This window comes from Cetorhinus maximus, chromosome 12, assembly GCF_964194155.1.
Source record: "Cetorhinus maximus chromosome 12, sCetMax3.hap1.1, whole genome shotgun sequence".
In the NCBI taxonomy this organism is placed as follows: domain Eukaryota; kingdom Metazoa; phylum Chordata; class Chondrichthyes; order Lamniformes; family Cetorhinidae; genus Cetorhinus; species Cetorhinus maximus.
In genome coordinates, this window is record NC_135890.1 from 28675227 (window position 1) to 28699692 (window position 24466).

At 39.1% G+C, this 24466-nt stretch overlaps 1 protein-coding gene across 2 annotated transcripts in view; it reads left to right on the forward strand.

Annotated features, from left to right (window-relative positions):
• LOC144687330 (guanine nucleotide-binding protein G(i) subunit alpha-1) overlaps window positions 1–24466 on the forward strand; it is a 43913-nt gene that overhangs the window by 4101 nt on the left and 15346 nt on the right. Inside the window, exons 1-5 of one of the 2 annotated variants that reach the window (XM_078553301.1) lie at window positions 5486–5522; window positions 14481–14523; window positions 14626–14767; window positions 22156–22313; window positions 23335–23463. In XM_078553301.1, the coding sequence (XP_078409427.1) occupies window positions 14519–14523; window positions 14626–14767; window positions 22156–22313; window positions 23335–23463 (434 nt within the window). In that variant the 5' untranslated portion in view covers window positions 5486–5522; window positions 14481–14518. Of the gene's footprint in view, window positions 1–5485; window positions 5523–14480; window positions 14524–14625; window positions 14768–22155; window positions 22314–23334; window positions 23464–24466 lie in introns of those variants that run through there. The other variant, XM_078553300.1, reaches the window with a different exon arrangement.

A 24466-nucleotide genomic window follows, 5' to 3' on the forward strand; every position in this document is an offset into this window, starting at 1 on the left:
ATATCAATTGCTCCCTAACCATCTCTACTCTAAAGAGAGCAATCCTAGTATCTTTCAGCTCTCCACATGGCTGAAGTCCCTCTTTCCTGTATTTCTATATATCTTATATAAGGTCATAAGTAGAAACAGGAGTAGGCCATTCAGTCCATTGAGCCTGCTCCACCCATTCATTAAACTTTATTACTGGGAGGAGGTTTGGGTGGGGGTTGTGTGCAGGGCTGGGGGAATGAGCGTGGAGGGGAGGGGGCGTGGAGGAGAGTGGGGACAGGGAGGTGGTTGGGGTGACTGCGGTTGTGGGCGTGGGTTTTTTTTATTCGTTCATGGAATTGGGACATCGCTGGCCTGGCCAGCATTTACTGCCCTTGAGAATTGAGTGGCTTGCTTGGCCATTTCAGAGGGCATTTAAGAGTCAGCCACCTAGCTGTGGGCCTGGAGTCTGATGTAGGCCAGACCAGGTAAGGGACGGCAGATTTCCTTACCTAAAAGACATTAGTGAACCAGATGGGTTTTTACAACAAATCGGCAATGGTTTCATGGTCATCATTAGACTTCTAATTCCAGATTTTTATTGAATTCAAATTCTACCTGTGGTGGGATTTGAACTCAGTTCTCCAGAGCGTTACCCTGGGTCACTGGATTACTAGTCCAGTGACAGTACCATTACACCACCGTTGGAGGTGGGCACGCAGGGGTGGGGTTGGAGGCGGGCGGGCAGGGGTGGCGGAGATGGGCCCGCTGGGGGATTGGAGGTGGGCGGGGGACTGGGGGTGCTGGGTGGGCGGGGAGTTAGGGCGAGGGGGACAAAGGTGGGTGAGGGAGGGGGGTTGGGGAGGTGGTTAGCGGGACTGGTTGGTGTGGGTTGGTGTCAGTTGTGGTGCTAAGTGTGGAATGGTGTACCCGGTTGTGGTGCTTAGTTGAGTTATGCTGGATAATTGCTGAGTTAGACCAAGTATTAACCAGTATAACATTTCTTGGGTATGTATTCAGGTAAGCCCCACGTAACTAGCCCCAAGCCTCTGACACTGAGCTTTGTGTCAGAGACTTTCATTGAGGGTCCTGGACAGTGCAACTCAGCCGATTGGCACTTTAAACTTCCCGGGCAATTTCAGCGCATGTGTGCGTGTCAGAACTTCTGCAGGATCCTGTCTTGCATCTCCCAACTTTCACTCCATCTCTGACAATCTGGATGCTAGAAGATTTGGGCCCATATAATCTGTGTATGCATGTGCAGTAGGCTAAACCTTTCCATATCTGGGCATCTTTTGGTTTTGGTTTTCTTGAGTTTCTTGGAGAAAAGTGGAATTGTGCTGGTATCAGTCAGCAGTTTTCTAGCAGAAGGGCTTGAAGTAAATGAGTTGTTACATACCTACTTATTGAATGTAGAAGATCAGCTTTTTGATCCCGTAAGTTGTTCATATGCAACAAATAGAAACTTAGACATTTAGGCAATTGTACTTGTGTTCTGCTATTATGTTTGACGTGACCCTGTTATTTTAAGCAGGAGGGATTGAAAATTTAAGTTTTAAAAATGGTGGATAAGCAGGTGCACCACTTGTAGTTGGAATATAGTTGCAACAAGTTTGCATGACAGATAAATTTAAGTGGTAACAATGCTCAAGATATTTTACGAAGGAACAGGTCACTAGGTAAATTTGGGTAGTTTGCTCATTAAATTCAGGTCAATTGAAGTGCTTTTGAAAATTAGCTTAAACTAAAATAGGACTTGGAATTCTATAGCTGTTCACACAAAACTCTATCTGTTAGATAAAAACAAAAAACTACTGCGGATGCTGGAAATCCAAAACAAAAACAGAATTACCTGTAAAAACTCAGCAGGTCTGGCAGCATCGGCGGAGAAGAGTCATGAAGGGTCATGAGGACTCGAAACGTCAACTCTTTTCTTCTCCGCCGATGCTGCCAGACCTGCTGAGATTTTACAGGTAGTTCTGTTTTTGTTTCTATCTGTTAGAGTCCGATTCAAAACACATGGACTAGTGCCTGGAACTAATTTCTGGATTCAAACATAAGATGAGATTCATCTGCACTCCAGAATTTTCACAAGGTCCTTAACCTTGATAATTGTTTTAAATTATTTTTCTTGCGTTGTGTTCTTGGCTGCCTTACTGACAATGCATAGGTCCTGCTAAGTTCAAAGATTTCTGTAAATTGCAAGGTATAGACCTTTTTTTTAACCTTGAGTTTTTGTGGACATCTCAAACTTTAATTGAATTTATTTTGTTCCTGTAGAACAACTGGCTTTCTGATGTTTCAGTAGATAAGTACATACAGATCTAGAATTTGATTGTGTGCACTGTTGGCTAATCTTAATCAAGGCAATGGTGGAGGTACTACAGTTAGCCTCTGTGTATTGGGGATAAGGAGAAGAAAAATCAGATCACAATTCCCTTATCTCTATTGCTATCTTGTAAAACCCCCCCCCCCCCCCCCGTAGTAAATAAATGCATTGAAGGTTTTAACACCCTTCTACAATCAAAGCCTAGAAGCATAGTTAGCTGAAGAAGGGCTAGCAGTTGAAAAGCTCCCAATACCTGCAGAATAATACCCTACAGTCCACAGATGCTGCCAGACCTGCTGACTTTTTCCAGGTATTTTTGTTTTTGTTTTGGATTTCCAGCATCCACAGTTTTTTGCTTTTATACCGTACAGTGGGTGGCTGCCTTATGAAATGAGAAAAAAAAATCTAAAAGTGTTACCAGCTAGTAACATCAGACAAAATTTTAATTGAAACTCCTGGTTAATCTATCATCAAAACTATTTCCCATTCAGTATTGTTGAATGATCCACCATTCAGCTTCAAACAAAGGCTTGGCTTAGTTTCCTCTTCTCAGCTTGTCTAGGGCTACGGTTATAATGGAGTTGGGACACAAATCAAGATTAATTATTTTTAAAAACTCCTAATTAACATTCTATGAATTGTAAATTTGAGTTTTAATTTTCCAGCTAACAATGGTGATTACATTGGCTATTTTGAAGAAGTGACACACTTGCATCTGAAAACATTGACTATGTGTAGAAGTTAAACGAAAAGGGAAAAGCTGTATATGAAATAAATGGGGATAAACAGCAATTTATGGAGGTGATTAAATGCTATCTATCATATTGGATTCTTGAAGTGCATGCATACTTGAGCATCTTTGTGAAGATGAAAATTAGTGCTATATTTTGAAGACGCTGCTGTGGATGCATTTTACTAATTGGGATATCTAACATTAGGAAACTCTTGGCCATTTAGTACAGCCCAAGGGATGGAGAATGGTTTCCAGTTAAATTCAGTAAAGTAAAATGCTAGATTTCATACTGGAATGTGGAGAGATGGGAATAGAGTAGCATTATTGCTAGACAGTCTAACACACATTATTGCTATGTTATTGTAGGGTATCAAATACTGTGTTATTAATTGCTTGTTTAATGCTCCTACCAGACCTTTTAATAAATGAGGTGTTCTTAATATGAATACTGTCTTATAGATTGTTAGGAACCTAAAGCTGATCAGCAAAAGGTTGGTGGTAAAGATAGTCGATTCCCCTATTTTAAAATCAATTTCAAAAACAGCATGTATTTCCCCCAACCTGTGGTATCTACTTTCCTACCACAGTGCTGCATCTTGGGTGATATAGCTGAGAATATTCAGCCATTGGGCTTGACTCTAAGTGACCTTTGGATAGGTTGGTGGAGGGGTACATAGTATGGGAAAGATACATCTGAAAAATTACTTCAGATTTAAATTGCAAGAGCAGGACAAGGGTCTGTTGAGTAGGAAGTCATAAACTTTCCCAAGTTTTCAAACACGTGTTCCTTTGTTTCAAGAAGAACTAATAGGATTTCTGCAGACATGATACAGGGTCGTGCCAAGTAAAGCTCGTGGTTGAAACTTGCGATAAAAGTTAATGCTGCTAACAGCCTGTTCAACTATAATCCCATTATAGAAGGCAAGCTAAGCCTGATCTTTCTCAGTAGTTAATCATCTAGTTAATTGGCATCTTGGGAGAACAGACAGTCTTTACTGATCCACTTAAAGTGTCCTGGATTGTAAAATTGTGATACCTATTCCACTGCACGTTGCATGTATTATAGAATTACACCATTCTATTACTAACACAGTGCTAAGCAGAGTGGACTTCGGGCTAATAAATTTATACCTTAGTAATATTATGCCTGAGAGCCCTGCCTAAACTAGAGTAACTCAAATTAATAAAAGGCAAATTTCGAACTAATGTCTGAAACTCTTCACACACTGACCTAATGCATAGAATTGATCCCATAGTAGTAGATAGAAACATCACTTAAGGGCCTACTGAATGCTGCATTGATGAGGTGCTACCTTTTTAGATGATTGACTTAAAGTGAGCTGAATGGTCTTATTTTGTTTGTTTATTTTTGCTGAAGCATTATTAAAGCTTTTGTCATAAGGTAAATGGTGCCCTTTTAAAGCAAAATACAACCGCTTGCTAATGATTATAACTGAATTTCTTCCGTTTGCTGTTGAGTTTTGTTAGTGGCCTTTTGTCACCAGGTGACACATACTGTGTTTTGAAACCCATAAACTAGATGTATATTTCAGTATGTACATTAGAAATACATAACACTGTATCATTATATACCTATTTTTCTTGCTATTTCCTCTACCAACTTTTTCTCTTCCTTTCTGGAGACATTTAGAATGTTGTATGGCATCATGGACACTGGTTAACTGGTGCCTTGCCTAGGGTGCTGATGAGGTACATAGTAAATACCAGCAGACCTTTCAATCACAGCCTGAGCCCAATCTTTTCCTATCCTGCATTTGTTGGTTACGTTGCTTCGTAAAGTTCTCCTCAGATAAACACTAAAAATTTTAAGACATGGTGTAAATACAACCCCATTCACACCATTGTGGAAAACAAGCTAATAGCACATGTGTTGCAGCACAGGATTTTTGTTGTAAGTGGTCTTTCCAAAATGGTGTCTCGCATTAGATGACAAAAATTACCACTTTTCCATTATTTCAGCACTAGAACCTAATGTGTTTAGCGTGCAAACTTTTAAAGTTAAAATTATGTACTTACCAACTTGAATTTCAACAATTTCCTGGATTCCTGCTAAGAATGATCGAGGCATCTGAAAACAAGTGAGGATTTTCAGTAACTGGTCTCATTATCCTCAAGTACAAAAGGGGACAGTAAAAGTGATATCGCTGAACATGTTGAAGATGCAATGAGATCCAGAGTATGTAGCATTTTGTTTTTCACTAAAAAAAAGGTCTATGGGAGTTGGAGATTATTTCATCTGTTGCAAGTGATTTTTCAGAGAAGAATTTTATGCCTTCCACTGTTTATTTCAAAATTTGAATGTTTTATACATTTCAGTGTAATACTGTGGAAAATGAGGCTAAAATTGGAAACAATCAACTTTGAAGGTCTTAACTGGGGAAATCTTCTTTCTTTATCTATTTAAGCAGAATGAATATGCTGTGAAATATCTTGGAAAAGGTACTTGTAGGCTTTCCTGAGGAACACTTCCAGGTATCGCAAGTAGAGTATAAATGCTTATATTTTCGTTTGTTTTTTTATCTTGTCATATGATCTATTTGAAGAATTGACACAATGCTAGGATTATATCCCACTGGATCTGATGTGATTACAACATTACAGTAGAGCCGTACAAAATGTATTTAAATAGTGTCATGGGAAAATCATATGTTTTGTTGGAAAGATAATCTGTGCTTACTTTTGTGAACAAGTGAGTACTTTCTGGAATTCAGTCTATGACTAGGAATCTAAAGCTGTGAAATACAGTCTAACACCAGAGTTGATTGAAAAGGCAGAAAGGAGTATTTGTAGCTTGATGACTGTCCATTCTTTCATGAACGTAATTTTGTAGATATCCTATTTCTTGACCCTTGAACTCTTCAAAAAGGAAACTGACCACTTGATTTTGCAAGTTAACTGGAAGAAAGCTAAAGTCCAGTAACTTAGCGTTTTTCTCCCTTCGCTCCCATCTAATTTTGAGATTTCAGGTTAAACTATGGAATGTGTGGAGTGATCATCCCCCAGATCATAAACAGAATTACCTGGAAAAACTCAGCGGGTCTGGCAGCATCGGCGGAGAAGAATAAAGTTGACGTTTCGAGTCCTCATGGCCGAACTTGAATGGTCATGAGGACTCGAAACGTCAACTTTATTCTTCTCCGCCGATGCTGCCAGACCTGCTGAGTTTTTTCAGGTAATCCTGTTTTTGTTTTGGATTTCCAGCATCCGCAGTTTTTTGTTTTTATCCCCCAGATCATGTTGAAGAACCCCAGAAATATGACAATGACATTGATGTGCAATGCTTTTATCTAGTGTTTTTTTATTTTGCTCTGCTCAAAAACACTGGATAAATCCACTCAAACATTAGTAGAGCCTTAATACCATTTTGTTAATGGGATAGAGACCTATTATAACCTAATTCTTATAAACACATTATGTTAAGTGCATAGCTAAAATTAGTTTGGGCATTTGGATCATTGTTTATTCAGTCCCTTAATTGTCTTTACTGGGACGTGCAGTACAAGAGATTGCTCTAAATGTAAGTTTTCAGTTGTCCTATAATTAGAGCTTGCATTTTTAGCAACTAGCTGTTTTGGAATCTTTTGAGTCAGGCTGCTTTTCGAAACCACGCTGTATTTGTCACTGGGCTGGAAGTATCTGTTTAATTAAAAATCATTGAGATTAAAACAAATGTCTGGATAGTGCTTAAGTGCCATGGAAAAAGTCAAATGCAGTCAATGTGGTTGTCATTTTGAAAAAGTGTAGGTTAGTTTCAAGTGGCACATTACCAAATGGATTTCAAAATCATTTTACATTTGTACATTTGGCACATAATGTTAAAAAAAAAACCTGACATCAAACTGTGATGCAAGTTTGATAGATTTCTGTTAATTCGAAGATACTTTCTGTTTGAATGGCTTTGAATGATCCAGTAAAATTCAAATTAAGTGTAGCTGAAAAAAGATGTGGAAGCTTTTCATCCTGCGCTCATCATGACAGATGCAAGAATATCAAGTTTCAAAAGGGAACAACAATTTATATTGCATGGGAAAAAGGGTGCTGAATGGTTGGCAAATGGACTCTGGTCAAAATTTGGCATTCTCGCATCTGTCCTGATGAGTGCAAGACTAAAAGCTTTGACAGTGTGTCTCATTTTTTTGAGCAATACTCAAATCAAATTAAGTAACTTAAAACAGCACAAGTAATTGCAAAAAATTAAAAACTATTGTTTAGGGTAGTTTCTGTTTCATTATTTTGTCCACTGATGTAAGCCTACTACATTTCCTTGGTTACCCAAGTCTGATTTATATCTATTTTTAAAGATACAAAATTAATGTTCCTCCCCTCTGCACAGATGCTGTCAGGGTTGCTGAGTATTTCCAGCATTTTCGCTTTTATTTCATATTTCCAGTACCTACAGTATTTTTCTCTAATGTTGGCTATTTATCATATTGTTTATGTTGCTGACTCAAAACTCATTCATTGGGTTGCTGTAAGAATTTTTAGGTATGACACTACATAAGTTATGCTCATTTGATGTTAACCAATGAAAGAAAAGAGCTTCTCCAGTCAATAACTCCACTCTGCCTTTGTACCTCTACTGTCCATTTCTTTATCCAATAATAGGGGTGGATTTTATCTGTAGTACTGTGTTTATTATCAATTGAATGCAGTCTTTGTTTTCCAGAAGTGATTTGCCAATAGGTGGTACATCACCCAAATTTTTCTGTGTTGACACAGCACTCATTTTTTGGGATTGTAGTCTGCCATGGTGTATGCTCAAGCTTTTTTGTTGTTCTATTCTTAATTTGTATTAAACTGAATCTGTTCAAATAGTTTGTCATTTTTGAGTTCTGTTCAACCTTGAGGCTGGAATATGTTCATGGTTTTAAGGAATTAAAAGAAAGTAGTTCAATTATATTTATTCTTTTCAAATACTGTATTTTGTAAGTGAATTTTAATAAATAAGGGGCTGTAACTTTTTGTGAAATGGCAATTGAGTCAGATTGCCACTCTGCTCGAAACCACTAACCCAGAGATCCAGGTGATCCTATCTCGGCTTGAGCTTCTGGCTCAGGCAGGTTGAGATCTGTATAGTGCAGCATGCTCCCAGGGCCTGCAAGGGCAGCTCAGTCAACCAGAATCGGGCCTGGTTGGGGGAAAATGGGAGTTGGGTCTGGTGGGGTTGGGAGGGGTTTGGTCAGGTATTGGGAGGGGGCAGTAGTCCTGAGGGGATAGGGGTATCGTGGGAGGAGTCCTGGGGGGAGTCGGGGTGTGGGGAGGTAGTGGAGGGGTGGGGGTGGGGGGTGGGGTCAAGGGAATCCATACAGTAGTTACCCAGAGGCTAGAAGTGGTTCTGATTCTTCTAACTTTTCCTGGGTAACTATTGCTGTATGACAGTCAGAACAATCTGAAGTTTGCGATTTAAATCACACTTTCAAGTGGTTCCCATGCAGAAATTGCTCAAAGGAAGCTTGAACTTCCCAGGCAATTGCCATGCAATCTTACCTGGGAACTTACGGGCAGGTTCCCCAGCACATCTTTGGGGTATCCCCAGATACATTGCCCTGGAGCTCGGAAGTTACGGCCCAAGGTTTTTCTGCTAACTTTTCCTACATTTTAGTTTTAATGCATTTTTCCATTACAACAAGTAAGAGTAATGAAACCTAAATATTGTTAGTATTTCCAGCATGCACATTAGGCAGCATTTGTGTGAGCAGAACAGTTTTAACTTTTCAGCTCAATGACTAGAATAGATTGTAGTTACAACATCTACTTATATTTGGACAACAGGCTGCAATATAGTCTCCAGGAGGAAATGTACTGTGGATATGCAACCTTTTCAAACCACGGGCCAGATACATGTGTCAGGACCAGTGAGTGTGCTGGATATGTTTGCACAGCGCAAGGGATGTGTATTTTCCTCCTATGCAGCTTCAAAACTTGAAAGCTTCAACCTTAGCTCTTTGATTCCCTGGGACTGGAAGGTTCTTGAAGTGGAACTGCGTAAACATCAAGATTTTGGTGCAAAAACAAAAGATACTGGCAAGGAGCTTATGGGATAAATGAAAAGCATTTGTGGGCAAAGTTTGCTGCAAGACTAGCCCAGAATATTGGTTCTCAAACTGGATCTATAGAGACTTTACAGGGGGGAAGTCTACACAATAATATGGAAGTGCTAACTGAGGAGAGCTGGTCTTATGGACAGGCAGCTATCCAGCGATTGCACCTCATCTTACAACCAGGTAGCTATTCGGAAATGCTTGCCATTGCTTAAGATGCTTGGCTTTTTGTTTTAAATCCTCACACACTGTGATATGGCAAATGTTAATGGAATCTGCAGCCTCTTGAGTTGGTGCACCGTCACTCAAGGCTGTCAATCTTATCTCAGACCATCCTCCTGCTGGTCTCCCAGTGCCCTGAAGAGCCACTGCTTTATCAGACTGAGTAAATCAAACTTTTGTTTTTATGGAAAAATAGAATGCTGCGGAAACTGGAAATCTGAAATAAAAATAGAAAATACTGGAAATACCCAATGGGTCTGGCAGCATCTCTGAAGAGAGAAACGGAGATAACGTTTCAGGTCAATGACCTTGCATCAGAACTGGAAAATTGGAGGTGTCATGGGTTTTGAGCAGGAGTGGGTGAGATATAGGAAAGCCTGTGATGGAGTGGAAGACAGGAGAGAGTGAATGACAGAAGAGTTAGTCTTAGAGGACCAAAGGGAATGGTGTTGGGGCAAGTAAACAAAAGACGTGCCTAGAGCAGGTGTGCTGCTCTTAAAGTGAAAACAATAATAGGAAAAACAAAATATTAAAAAAAAAGGAAGCAAAATTGTGTGGGGGGAGGGAGAGAGAGCTTACGGTCTGAAACTGTTGAATTCAGTGTTTAGTCTGGAAGGCTGTAAAGTGCCCAATCAAAAGATGAGCTCCTTTTCCTCAAGCTTAAGTTGAGCTTCATTGGAACAATGCAGCGGGCCAAGGACAGAGATGTCAGCATGAGAGTGAGGAGGACAATTGAAATGACAGGCCACCGGGAGTTCAGGGTCATGCATGCGGACTGAATGGAGGTGTCGCGCAAAGCAGTCACCCAATTTGTGTTTGGTCTCCCCCTTGTAGAGGAGATCACATAGTGAGCAGCGAACACAGCATACTAAATTGAAATAAATATATGTAAATCGCTGCTTCACCTGGAGGGAGTGTTTGGGGCCTTGGATGGTGAGGAGACAGAGGAGGTAAAAGGGCAGGTGTTATTACATCTGCGTTTGAATGGAAAGATGCTGTAGGAAGGGCATGGTGTGTTGGGGGTGATTGAGGAGTGGACTAGGGTATCACGGAGGGAGCAGTCTCTTCAGAATGCTGGGAAGGTATGGTTAGTGGCATCATACTAAGGATAGATAGACTTTGCAGTAGGAAGCAGGGACACTCCTCTCACTGATACGTGTATAAGTAAATATCTGTTATCTTAAGCATTATTAAAATACTGCTTACAGGCAACACTTTCAGGTGAATGTTATATAATATTTTAATTTAGATGGGTGTGTCTATGCTTCCTAATTCATTTGGAAAGGGTGCTTCAACCAAAAATGTTTGTGCAGGAGTCCAGTACATCCCTGCCATAAACTGCCACTTTAAAACTGGAGAGCTATATACATAATCCAAATTGAAAACAGTTACAATGCCTAATTAATACTTTTTATATAAATGTGAATCCCACATTGGCTGCGCAGTTTATTTGCTAATGGTTTCAGCACTACAGCCAGCCTAAATATTTTCTTTATAAAATTGCTTTTTGTGTGCCTGTGACAGCTAGAGTGGATACAACAATTGTACCCAACTCACTTCAGCTATGTTCTTTCATGTGATATAAGGATTAGTGATCCAGGAACATGTATGCAGTGTTGAATGATCTTGCACATGGGTTGTGGTCTGATACAGTAGTGGATCAGAATGATGACAATAGAAACAAAAGTAGCAATTGTCGCAGCTCTAAATGGATATCGATCTAATTGTATAAAACTTAGCTCATTTATGTATTTTTGTATAATGGCTATTTACTGTGAATTTGACAATTAGAGAACATACTTTTTTGTCCTGCTGGAAAATACTATAGTTGCATGATGTGGTTTATCCAGAACCAGAGTCCATGTCTTGTATAAAGAAGTCAGAAGCTGCTTTGGCAGCTTGCATTGATTTTTCAGGATGTGGGTGTCGCTGGTTAGGCAAGCATTTATTGTCCATCCCTAATTGCCCTTGAGAAGATGGTGGTGAGCTGCCTCTTTGAACTGCTGCAGTCCATGTGGTGTCGGTACACCTAAAGTGCTGTTAGGGAGGGAGTTCCAGGATTTTGCCCTAATGACAGTGAAGGAATGGTGATATGTCTCCAAGTCAGGATGGTGACTGGCTTGGAGGTGAACTTCCAGGTGGGGAAGTTCCCTTGTGTCTGCTGCCCTTGTCCTTCTTGATGATGGTGGTCATGGGTTTGGAAGGCGCTGTCTAAGGAGTCTTGGTGAGTTCCTGCAATGCATCTTGTAGATGTTACACACTGCTGCCACTGCATCGGTGGTGGAGGGAGTGAAAGTTTGTAGGTGGGGTGCCAGTCAAGCGGGCTGCTTTGTCTTGGATGGTGTGAAGCTGCTTGAGTGTTGGACTGCGCTCATCCAGACAAGTGGAGAGCATTCCATCGCACTCCTGACCTATGTCTTGTAGATGGTGGACAGGCTTTGGGGAGTCAGGAGGTGAGTTACACACTGCAGGATTCCTAGCCTCTGACCTGCTCTTGTAGCCACAGTATTTATATGTCCAGTCCAGTTCAGTTTCTGGTCAATGGTAACTCCTTGGATGTTGATCATGGGGAATTGAGTGATGGTAATGCCATTGAATGTCAAGGGACGTTGGTTAGATTCTCTTGTTGGAGGTAGTTAGTTGTTGCCCGGCACTTGTGTGGCGCGAATGTTACTTGCCACATATCAGCCTAAGCCTGAATATTGTCCAGGTCTTGCTGCATTTGGACATGGACTGCTTCAGTATTTGAGGAATTGCGAATGGCGCTGAACATTGCGCAATCATCAGCGAACATCCTCACTTCTGACCTTATGATGGAAGGACGATCATTGAAGATGGTTGGGCCTAGGACACTACCCTGAGGAACTCCTGCGGTGATATCCTGAAACTGAGATGATAAGCCTCCAACAACCACAGCCTTCGTGCTAGGCATGACTCCAACCAGTGTAAAGTTTTTCCCCCTGATTTCCATTGACTCCAGTTTTGCTAGGGCTCCCCAATGGTACCTTATCTCTCAGGATATCTCAAAACACTTCATATCCAATGGCTTATTTAAGTTATACCCTCTAATTACCTATTAATAAACAAGTTGATAAAGCACTCCCTTATTTACTTTTTGTAAAATCTTCATATCAACATTTCCCTGAAATAGAAAAAGTTAATTAGAGGCCATTTTTTGAAAAGCTACAGTTGCTCTTCTCTATGAATATCTAAACTTCTGTAACCTGATCCATTTTAATAAATTTCTTTCGTACCCTATTGATGGCATTAATATCCTTCTAAAAGACAGAATTCTAAACTAACTAATTTAACTGCAGCCTAATCGATTTCCAATATAAGCTTTTGCCTTACTATCTGCATTTGACTCACCAGTGCTATTTATAAAACCTAGGATTTCATGCTTTAATTTTTAACAACCTTATCAACTGTTTTAATATTTGTGATTCTAAACCCCTAGCTTGCAGTCCTCTTATTAAATGTTGAAAACTTATGAATATTTGATCTATATATTTTGTGCAAAATATATCACTTCACAGTTCTCTGCACTAATTTTCACTCAGTCTACCCAATTTAGCAATTTTGTGTTCTCTTGTGACCACTTACTTTTCTGCCTGCAAATTTGCACCCATCTGATCCCAAGAATATGTAATCAACTAATCTGTTTTCAGTCCTTGACCAACATTGCATTTGTGCTGCCACATTCCTTTTAATATCTGTGCTGCCACATTCTTTTTAATATCCTATATCTTAATTTTACTAAGAATCTATGAACCATCCCAAATGCCTTTTGAAAATGCATATACACAACATTTTTTTAAATCATCTGATCTACGAGGAAAGGTTTAAGAGCATGGGATTATTTACTTCAGAGAAAAGCTAGCTGATGGAGTTTTTTTAAGGGAATGGACCCCGAGGAATATAGTTGAGGAATAAGTTTAGAAATGGAAAGGCTTGCAAAAAGTTTAAATTTAACTATTGGGCAGACGTGTGGAACAAACTGCCCAGACGGACATTGGGGCATATAGTACGGGAACAATTAAGGGAAAATTGCATAGATATTTGAGGAAGCAAGCACTTTGCTGTACTAGTTTTTATAACTACCAGATGGCAGAGCTGCTTCTTTGCTCCCTCAAGTTTCTATTAAATGGAGTTTGGAGAAAATTTGAAGAAAAAACACATGCTGAATATTTGAATTGGCAGCTTTATAGAGACTATCAGGATGATGGGCCTTTGCATCTAATGCTTCCTCATGGGCCTGGGTGTGTGTGATGCTGAAAATGTTCTGTGCTACAATATTGTACGCACATTTAGTTTTTTAAATCTTGTTTTATTGGGGGATAACTACAGAGGAGAGTGCTTGCATATTGTTTGTTTCATTGTCGCTTCCTGCTTTCGACTCTTGTTATGGGTTAATGTGCAATAAGGAACTAGTGGATGCTATAACTAATATCTCAATTATCATATGCTTGCTCCTATCCCTAATTCAAGAGAAATCCTAAAGAGAGAAAATTGTGTTTATGTGGTGCCTTTCATGACCTTGGAATATCTCAAAGCACTTAACAGCCAATTAAGTACTTTTGAAGTGTTGTCACTGTGATAATGCAGGCAACATGACAGCCAGTATGTGCACAGCAAACCCCACAAACAGCACTTGTTTTAATCTGATTTATTTTGTTAGTGGTTAGTAGAGATGGTTGAAGGACGGGTAAATTGAACACAACCTCCTGTCTCAGGCGAGAGTGCTACTACTGATCCACGACTGACTTAAAAAAAATCCACTCACGCTACAGTCAAGCCCATCAGCAATAATGAACATGTAAAATAAAATGTGCAGAACTCTTTTTTTAATAAATGTGAAATGTTTCCAAATTTTCAGTTTGCTTTTCATTTAGGATTGATGTAATTACTTTGCAATTGGCAAAGGGTCTGCATTTTCTTTACACAGTCAAAAGTACTTTGTATTTTAATCTGTTCCTGATTTATTACTTGTGCATTCACTCAAGATCTCTTTTAAGATCTGACTGATCACAGCCTGGCTTGTGTTTATTCATTTGCGCTCGGTTGCAGTTCAAAACTTGTGTGATGTACACACTGGGGGAGGGGAAAGAGAAAAGAAATTGTTTACATTCAGTTAATATGCAACTGACGGTGCTTCTGTCTCTTACAGGTGCTGGCGAATCTGGCAAAAGTACCATTGTTAAACAGATGAAGTAAGTACACAATTTTTTTTTGCTGGGCAAAAAGGTGTCCAATTTTCCTCCTCCTGTTGAGAGAGACTGTCTTTGTAAATTTTACATTTTTTTTGTCTATAGGATTATACATGAGGCTGGTTATTCAGAAGAAGAATGCAAACAATATAAAGCTGTTGTCTACAGCAACACCATTCAATCTATTATTGCCATTATTCGAGCAATGGGAAGGTTGAAGATAGACTTTGGTGATTCTGCAAGAGCAGTAAGTAGCACAAAAGTTTGACATTGCAATAATATCAATCTTATTAAATGGTGGAGCAGGCTCAAGGGGCCAAATGATCTACTGTTCTTATTTCTTATGTTCTTATCTCATTATTCATATAACCTTAAACTAATTAATGCATTGTGTTATGCAGAAAAGGAAATGTGCAGATAAAACCCTAAGACCAAACTAGTGTTTAAACTTAATAGTTTATTAAACCCAATACCACAACAAAAAGAAAGGGATATTGTCTTCATTCAGTTTGCTTGTTCTGAACTTGCTGTTTCTCAAAATAAGACCAATTTGTGTTGGAATGAATAAGAGCTTTTTGATCTATTTTGAAGAAATTGGCATACTGCAAATTTATTAACGTTGAACACCTATTTGCAATGAACTGAGCAATTATTCTGCTCAATTCAGTTGCTTATTTCATTAGTCTTACAGTTCCGATATAAAGAAACATTGGGGTGGATTTTCAATTGCCGGCAGAGTCGGGTATGGGTACAGGTAGGATTTCAAAGTCTGCTTCCTGGACGGTATCTCTGGATTCCGATGCCTCTGGGGGACACTCCAATCTTCAAAGTGAAGATGGGGTGGGATGCTTGTTGGGGGGGTGGGGTGGGGTGTGCAGCGGGTAGTGGAAGGGAACTGGGAACCCGCTCGCCTCTAATTAATGGCCTATTAAGCTCTTTGAAGAGCTTGTTGATGAACCAGGGAGGTCAGGATTGCAGTTTTCAAAAGTGAATTTGGCAAACCTGAACAGTCTGGTGCATGTCAGTGCAAAGTTGTCGTGTTCAAAACAGGGCGAAGGGAAAGTTTTTACAATGAATTGAAAGTTATGGGCCCTGGGGGATCTTGCATTAAGTTGTACCATTACCTTTTTGGCCGGTATGTCACTCTTTTTGAACTTTTGTGCTGTTGGCCCTCCAGTGTTCTGCCTATTCCTATGGCAAGGTGCCCATTGTGGCTGCCAACTGCCTTGCCACTTGCGCTTTGCAGGCATGTCCTGCCTCTTGCAGACATTTGGCATACTAATTAGACACTGAGCTCGCCTCCTGCCCAATTAGAACACTTAAATTTCAAAATAACATCACATGAGTGATGCAGTTAGAGAGCAGGGTTGGGACCCAGAATTTATTTGGGTGTTGTGTTCCTGATCCCAATTTGAAAATCTGGCCCATTGTTTTGTGTTTCTCAAGGAGTGAAATAATTACTGACTAACATGCGCAGTGGATAAAGGGGAGCCTGTAGACATACTGTACTTGGATTTCCAGAAGGCATTTGATAAGGCGCCACAAAGATAATTATGGAGAAAAAAAAATGAATGGTGTAATGGGTAACATATTAGCATGGATTGGCTGGCTGGCAGAAAGCATGAATAAATGGGTCTTTTTCTGATTGGCAGGATGTGATGAGTGGCATCCTACAGGGGTCTGTACTGGGGTCTCAACTTTTTACGATTTACACCAATGACTTAGATGAGTGGAGTGAAGACATGGTAGCTAAATTTGCAGATGACAAAGATTGGTAGGAAAGTATGTTGTGAAGAGGACATGAGGTTGCAGATGGGTATAGATAGATTGAATGAGTGGGCAAAGATCTGGCAAATGGAGTTTAATGTGGGAAAATCTGAAATTCACTTTGGCAGGAAGAACAAAAAGAGTATTACTTAAATGGAGAACAGTTTCATAATTCTGAGGTGCGGAGGGATCTAGGTGTTCTAGTGCATGAGTCACAATAAGTTAGTATGCAGATACAGCAAGTAATTAAGAAGGCTAATGGAATGCTATCCTTTATTATGAGAGGGATTGAACATAAAGGTAAGGATGTTATTCAGTTATGCAGGGCATTGGTGAGACAGCACGGCGAATACTGTGTGCAGTTTTGGTCTCCTTATTTAAGGAAGGATGTAAATGCATTGGAGGCGGTTCAGAGGAGGTTTACTAGATTGATACTTGGAATCAGTGGGTTGCCTTATGAGGAAAAGGTGGACAGACTGGCTTGTTTCCACTGGAATTTAGAAGAGTGGGGTGATTTGATTGAAGACCCTGAATGGCCTTGGCAAGGTGGACGTGAAAAGGATGTTTCCTCTTGTGGGTGAGGCCAAAGCTAGGGGGCACTGTTTTAAAATTAGGGTCACTCTTTTAGGACAGAGATGAGGAGAAATTTTTTCTGAGGGTTTTGCGACTTTGGAATTCTCTGCCTCAAGGTTGTGGAGGCGTGGTCATTGAACATTTTTAAGGCAGAGGTAGCTAGATTCTTGTTAGACAAGGAAATCAAAAGTTATCGGGGTTAGATGGGAATGTGGAAATCGAAACACAAGATCATCAACCGTGATCTTATTGAATGGCGGAGCAGGCTTGCGGGACCGAATGGTCTACCCCTGTTCCTATTTCTTATGTTCTTATGTATGTATGTGAAAATGTGACATGTTGACATCCTGGTGTGTAAGTTACATAACTAGTATGCAACAAAATCTGGGTACTTCAATAGCATCTATATCTAAAATAAACAAATAAAGAAGAACTCTAACTATGTTCCTCTTCAATTCATTAAGGAAGGCAAACTGCATTTAAAAAAAAAATAGAACATTTTCGGCAGGTAATGTGAATAGAAGCATTTTAATAGATCTAGATCTTAATGTTTTATAGAGGTATAGAATATGAAAACAAAGCAATCATCGCGCTTTTAAAAATCACTTGGTTCAGCCTCAGCCGGAGTGTTATGGACAAATGTAGGTACCAGACTTCCGGAAAGGTGTAAAGGCAATGAAAGAAAGGGTTCAGTAAAGGTTTACCAGCATGTTACCAGAAAATAAGGGGCTTGAGTTGTGAGGAAAAGTCAACTCTACTTCCCGGAACAAAGAAGGTTAAAAGGTGACCTAATAGAGGCCTTCAAGCTGAAGGGTTTTGACAGAGCAGATATAGAAAAACAGTTCCATCTTGTGATTGGATCAATGTCCAGAGGCCAAGATTTAAAATCACTGGCAAAAGATATGGACAGTGGAGGAGGAGAATTTTTTTCATTGAATTGTCAGGACCTGAACACACTACCCGAAAAGGTGGTGAAAGCTGATTGCATAAATACATTTAAAAGGGAGCTGGACAGGTACTGGGGGATGAGGAACTTATTATGTTATGGACAAAAAGTAGAGATGTGGGACTAAACGCAACTGCTCTTTCAAAGGGCCAGCAGAGGCACAATGGACTGAATGTGTTATAAGTTTTTTTATGTTTCTATGTACCAACAACACTTTCCTGTAGAGTTAACTCATCTTTCAAAACTAGCCCTGAACTAGATCGTTATTGTTTATTGCAAGGGGAATTGACTACAAAAGTAGAGAGGTTATGCTTCAGTTATACAGGGCATTGGTGAGACCACACCTGGAGTACTGTGTACAGTCTCCTTATTTAAGAAAAGATTAAGTGCATTAGAAGCAGTTCAGAGAAGTTTACTAGATTAATACCTGGAATGGGAGACTGGACAGGCTAGGCTTGTATCTGCTGGGACAAAAACAGAATTACCTGGAAAAACTCAGCAGGTCTGGCAGTATCGGTGGAGAAGAAAAGAGTCGAATTTTGTTTTTGTTTTGGATTTCCAGCGTCCGCAATAGTTTTTTGTTTGTATCTGCTGGAGCTTAGGAGAGTAAGAGTGACTTGATTGAAATATATAAGACCCTGAAGGGACTTGCCAGGGTGAATGTGGAAAGGATGTCTCCTCTTGACAGAGAATCTAGAACTCGGGCTCACTGTTTCAAGATAAAGGGTCCCCCATTTAGGACAGAGATGAGGAAGTTTATTTTCTCCGAGGGTTGTGAGACTTCGGAATTCTCTTCCTCAAAAGGTGGTTGAGACAGAGTCCTTGAATACTTTAAGGCAGAGGTAGATAGATTTTTGATAAGGGGGGTGAAAGGTTATCGGGGGTAGTCAGGAATGTGAGGTTAAAATCAGATCAGCCATGAACTTATTGAATGGTGGAGCAGGCACGAGGGGCCTAATAGCCTACTTCTGTTCCTAATTTGTATGTACGTATGTTTGTAGTGGAACCCATTGGGGCACAGCCAAGATAGCAAAACCTAAAAGGTCTCTTTACCTAACTGTTCTGTGAGCAACTGTAGCCTTTAATAATTATCCTAGCATTTTACTTGGCAGCATTGGGTGAATATCTAAAATGTCTGATTTTTGTGGATAGTCGATAACATTTTTCTAATTTGCTGTTACACTTGCTTATTTACTCCCTGTGCAATTTTTTTTCTAAAACGTTTCCTTTTCTGATCTAAATTCTTCACGTTCTTTCTCTTTAAAAATTTTGAACTTGATTCTCTGGATGGAGGGCAAGGTTAACTGCTTAACTGGCCCATGTGGGCTAACATCCTGGATCATCAGCTGTCTTGTAGAGACTTCTAACTAGCAAAATATTGCACGTTATAATTTTCAAACAACTATGTATGCACAGGTACTCCATTGAAGCTATGGACTCCACCCCACTATACAAATGAGGTGGCTACCATAGAAGCAGTAGCCTTCACTTGTATTTCAGAGCTGCTTCTTTAACTTGATGCTCAAACTGAGTTCAAAACTGGAACTGTTACCAATATTAATTTATCATATATGCATTGACTTGTAGTACAGTGGCTCAGTAAGACACAAGGAAGCAGCACTTAATGTTCTAGCATGTTTTATGTTTGAATTTGTTAAAAACATAGCTGATTAAAATAGTCATCAGCTAAAAGGCTCAATTTAGCATAAAATGTACAATTTTTAACAATAGTTAATGGCTTTCACTTTAGGTTTGGTGGCACAGGTGTGATATTTTACCTGATCAAAACATTTGATTACAAATAACTAAAGTTTGTGTGTGCATGGTAACAATGGTCATCTTGACTCTGGGCTTTCAATGAGCAGAAGTTAGTTTATTTTGTGCAAACCCTTCTTCAAAACAAACTTGTATTGACATCAGTGGACAGCAGAAACTAAAATTGTTCATTAACAAAGTCTTCAAAAACTACTCATTCGACAATACCTTGTCACCCTTCTCTTATCTCCTGTTTTGTGACCTGATTATTTTTTGTCCCTATGTGAATTGCCTTGGGATAGTTAGCTGCATTACGAAAGGTGCTAACTTAGCTAAGTGCTTCTATCCTCCAGAGAGAACAAGGACACTTTATACCCCTTATTGCAGTTTACCTGGTGTTGCTATGACAATACCTAAACATAGGATTTTAATTGGATGCACAATGAGATTGCTTGCATCATAATGCAAGTGAGCATATTGTATTTCTAGCATAGGGTGCCTGTTCATGAGTTGCACAGTTACATTAGTTGTAATTTATTCATAAATAATAGCAGATAATTTGGTCAAATACAGTATAAAGGATAGTGTTTCCATTTTTAGATGCAGCTGGGAAACTGTGCCCTAAATGCACTTGAAATTGCACTGGTTAGGTTACAGTTCAAGTTTCTGATTAAAACTCATTTGGATAATCACACAAAAATCTTCCATGAGCCCTTGCAATTGGGCAGCTTGCTAGAACATAATTGTTTCACTTTTTTCTGTTTACAAAGCATTCCTTGTGGTAATTTGATGCAGTTTCTAGTACAACTGAAAATGGGTTTATCATCAACAGTAAACATTTTTAATAAGCGCCCACCACCACCTATGAGTAATCGGATTTAAAATCACTTCCCTACTGAACCATTTACTAGTATCATTGGTGTACGTTAGTCAGTCCAATAGTAATTTTTAAAAATATAATAAAGCTTTTAAAACGTACCAACTTGTGCCTGTGCACCTGAGAAAATGACTGCAGCTTCCTTAACCAGCAGAACCTTGCAATTTCAACTTGGGTGGCAGTGGCCAGTTTTGTCAGCCACACTGAATCTTAAGCCAGAGTAAAAGATCACAGTAAACACAAATGCAAGAAGAAATACAGGATTTTTCAATTACGTTGAATTTGTTCTATTTTTCCTGTTCACTTCTGCTTTGACTTATTTTATGGGGATAGGTGTTTTGTAGGGTTAGATAACCGAGTGTGTGGATGATCTTGCCCCCACTGTCGACCAATGACTTGAGACACGAAGCAAGTTAGTTCATGGGCTGCTTGCATTATTATACTTATCCTACTTTGCCTTTAATAAATTTTCTATTTCTATTTTATACATCCTGTCTCCTCTCAAGAGGTTGTCCAATTAATGCATTTGAAGTTGATCCTAATTGCACCCTGTTTTCTCAACTTCTATTTCTTACTATCCCTCCCTGATTCGGGATCAGAATTTGGTATACCATAAAACACCTATGTGTAAGTCCAGAGGCCTTTTAAGCTTTCTGAGCTTGTTAGTTTGTGCTTTGTGGTAGAGTAGTCTTGTGGCTTATTATTTTGCCAGTAAAAACAGCAAACTCCAGGCATCAGGATTGAAGCACCATTAGCCAGCACCTGATATCCAGTCTGAAGCAGTAGGCGTTGACATTCAAGTAAACTTGTCAAATCTTTTTAAGGAGGGCAGCCAGGAAGACCTGCTTTTGATGGCATATCTTCCAGTCACCAGTCTTAATGAATTTAATAAGTTTACTTTGGTGTTTCCAGTGGCTGCAAAAACCATTCACTTGAGATACAGCTGCAGTGCCAGGAACTACAATTATATAAAAGCACGTAATTTTACGTAACTGAGCAATCCTTCAACCTTGCCTGAATTCCTAAAGATAATTTTAGTTTTATTTGGGTACACAAACAATTTTTGTTCCTTCATTCTATCCTCTTTAAATCTGAGCTAGTGTGAAATATTCCATTATTTTAATGTTAGAATCGAGGCTTTCTGTTAGGATACAATTAATTCTTTCATAGAACTTGCCTGCTCTCTGTGGATAATGTACTTATTGATACATACATAACCAAATAAAGGTTGAGAAAGGGATTGTTTTGCATTATCACCATTTGGTTCACAACTGTTGCCACTCTCACTCTGCAATACAGAGCATTGACCTAGTCTATAAAACCATCTGTTGGCATGCCCTGGGCAAACATTAGACCCAGTTATTATCTCTGGATTTATACATAGTGTTTAGCTGCAGTAATTTCTGCAGGATTGCATTTAGAACAGTTCCCTATGGTTTATTAAATGAGATTGTTTGAAACTCGACATGGCCAGGTTGGCTCACTCCTGAAAGAAGCCCTTTAATCTCCTACTTTGGTTTATTTGCAAGATGTGGAAAATGTTCCTTTTTTAAAGGGTGATGTCCTACAGGATAGGTACTTTATCCCTTGAACTGTTCTGGGAGGGGAAAAAAGAAAATTAAATGGAGAAATATGGAAAAGAGAGGAATGTAGTACACTCATTAAAGAACATGCTTGAAATCCTATTTTATTCACACAATACTAACATTTTCTTCAGGATGATGCTCGTCAGTTGTTTGTATTGGCCGGTGCAGCAGAAGAAGGGTTTATGACTGTGGAGCTTGCTGGAGTAATCAAGAGACTCTGGAAGGATAGTGGTGTTCAGGCCTGCTTTAGTAGGTCCAGAGAATATCAGCTTAATGACTCTTCTGCATAGTAAGTATTGTGTGCTGCAGTGTTCAACATTACAGAAAATATAAAAATGGAAATGGCTGCAGTTGTCTGAAGCTTTTCTTAATGGTAAAAAAAATTATGCTAGCCTGAGGATAACAACTGAAAGCTGTAGATGCTTTCTACTAAATGTGATTATTGTACAGGCCGCCTGGCGTTATAACAGCCTCATGGTGTGTTGTGATTTACCCATCATTGTTCCTTGAAACCTTGACCAAGCTTTTGGTCATTCCTCTTAATAGCTCCTCCTTTTGGCTTGGCATTCATTCTTGTTTCTGCCTCTGTACTGCTTGTGATGTTTTACCACATTAACGCTACAATATAAATACAAATTGTTTTAATATCCTTATTTGCCCACTGAACTCTTGACTTGATATATTCCTAAAAGGGAATATATTTGTTCCGTATTTTAGGCAAACCCATAATTTGCTTAAAACAGGCATTCTTGATGGCAAATCCAAGTTTACATTTGGGTTTTCACTGGCTGACTAAAGCATTTTCTTTGCCAACTGTCAACCAAACATTTCAATATAAAAAAGGTGGAAGTGAGAGTTGCCACTTGAATCATCTAAAAGAGGATGAAGGTGCTTTAGAATAGGTCTCAGTACTACTGATGATGGGAAATCTGACAGTTTTCCTACTTCTAAGTGACATTTAGTAACCACTATGGAAGAAGTCTTAAATGGCTACTGGATGATGACTGCATCTGCCTCAACTCTGCTACCTAGTTGAATAGCATGCCAGCATTCACTGTCAAGGTGGGCATTTAAATCATGAACACTAGACAAAGCACCAGAGGGTAAATTGGAACAGCACCCAAGCAAGCAGTCAGACTTTTGGGACAGGAGAGGAGGCAGCGTTTCAGAGCATTGAGCTTTCTATTTAAACTGAACATCAAGCATTGGTTTTGCTAAAATTTTCAAAGGACTGTGGAAATTTGATTTTGATTAAAAAGATTTGAAAATCACTACAGTATTTTGTGTATAATTCTCATTTTTATTCTCAGTTATCTGAATGACTTAGACAGAGTAGCACAACCAAGTTACATTCCAACTCAACAAGATGTTCTAAGGACCAGAGTTAAAACAACGGGCATTGTGGAGACCCATTTCACGTTTAAGGACCTTCATTTTAAGTAAGTACTGTAATTCTTTAAATGGTTTTGATTCTATTTCATTTATCTACTTCGCTGACCATTTTACTTGAGTAATATTCTGAAACTTCAAATTGAGTTAACAGAAAGTGAAATCTACTAATAATTCAAATAGCTGAATCATTTAAAAAATTAAATTGAATGGTTAATAGTTGGCCACATGGGATCTTATTGTGTTCATGTATTTTAAAAAATATGAGTTTAAATTAAATGACTTTGAGAGGCTGTGTAGTATTTGGTGTGTTTTCTTGTGCAGCTCTTATTTAAATAGCAGCATTTCTTATCAAATTGACACTTTTTTTGTTTGCAGTATTTAGTGTTGCAACAGCCACTTCACGTGGTTGGAAAAATTAAACAAAGTGTGGACAACATTTTGACAAGTGTATTTTCAATTTTAGTTAATGCAGAATATACTAGAAAATGTGTCTTTTGGTTACTAGTTTTAGCTGGAATAAACTTGCCACTAGAAGACTTGAATGATCTAAAGAGATTGAAGGTGCTGTAAATTGCAATTGCGGAGAACATAAAAATGAATTTAAGAATAAAATGGAGGAGAGAGACTAGGAAAGGGATTTGAATAGTGCATTGATTATGTCTTGGGATTAGGAAGGTCACCTTTTCGATGTTCAACCCCTTGCAAAATATGCACTGCAAGAGTTGTTTGAAATGCAACATTTTCATTCAAGTCTTATATTTTGACTGATTGAAATATAATATCAGTATCTAACCTAAAGCGGTAGGGTTCTTTAAAGCGGAGAAAATATGAAAGCAACTTTGAAACAGAAAAAAAGATTCACTTTATTTAAATTAACTTGTCTTGAGACATCCTGTTAATCAGCTGCCTTCACGTTGCATTCTTAAATATTATTGGTTTGGCAGCTTTGCTTTGGTCAATAGATGTTCAGAGCTTTGAAGATTTCCCTCCCCGAATGATCTCCTAAATAGTTAATGAGGGTTGATATTGGACTTGTCTGTATTGTATTCA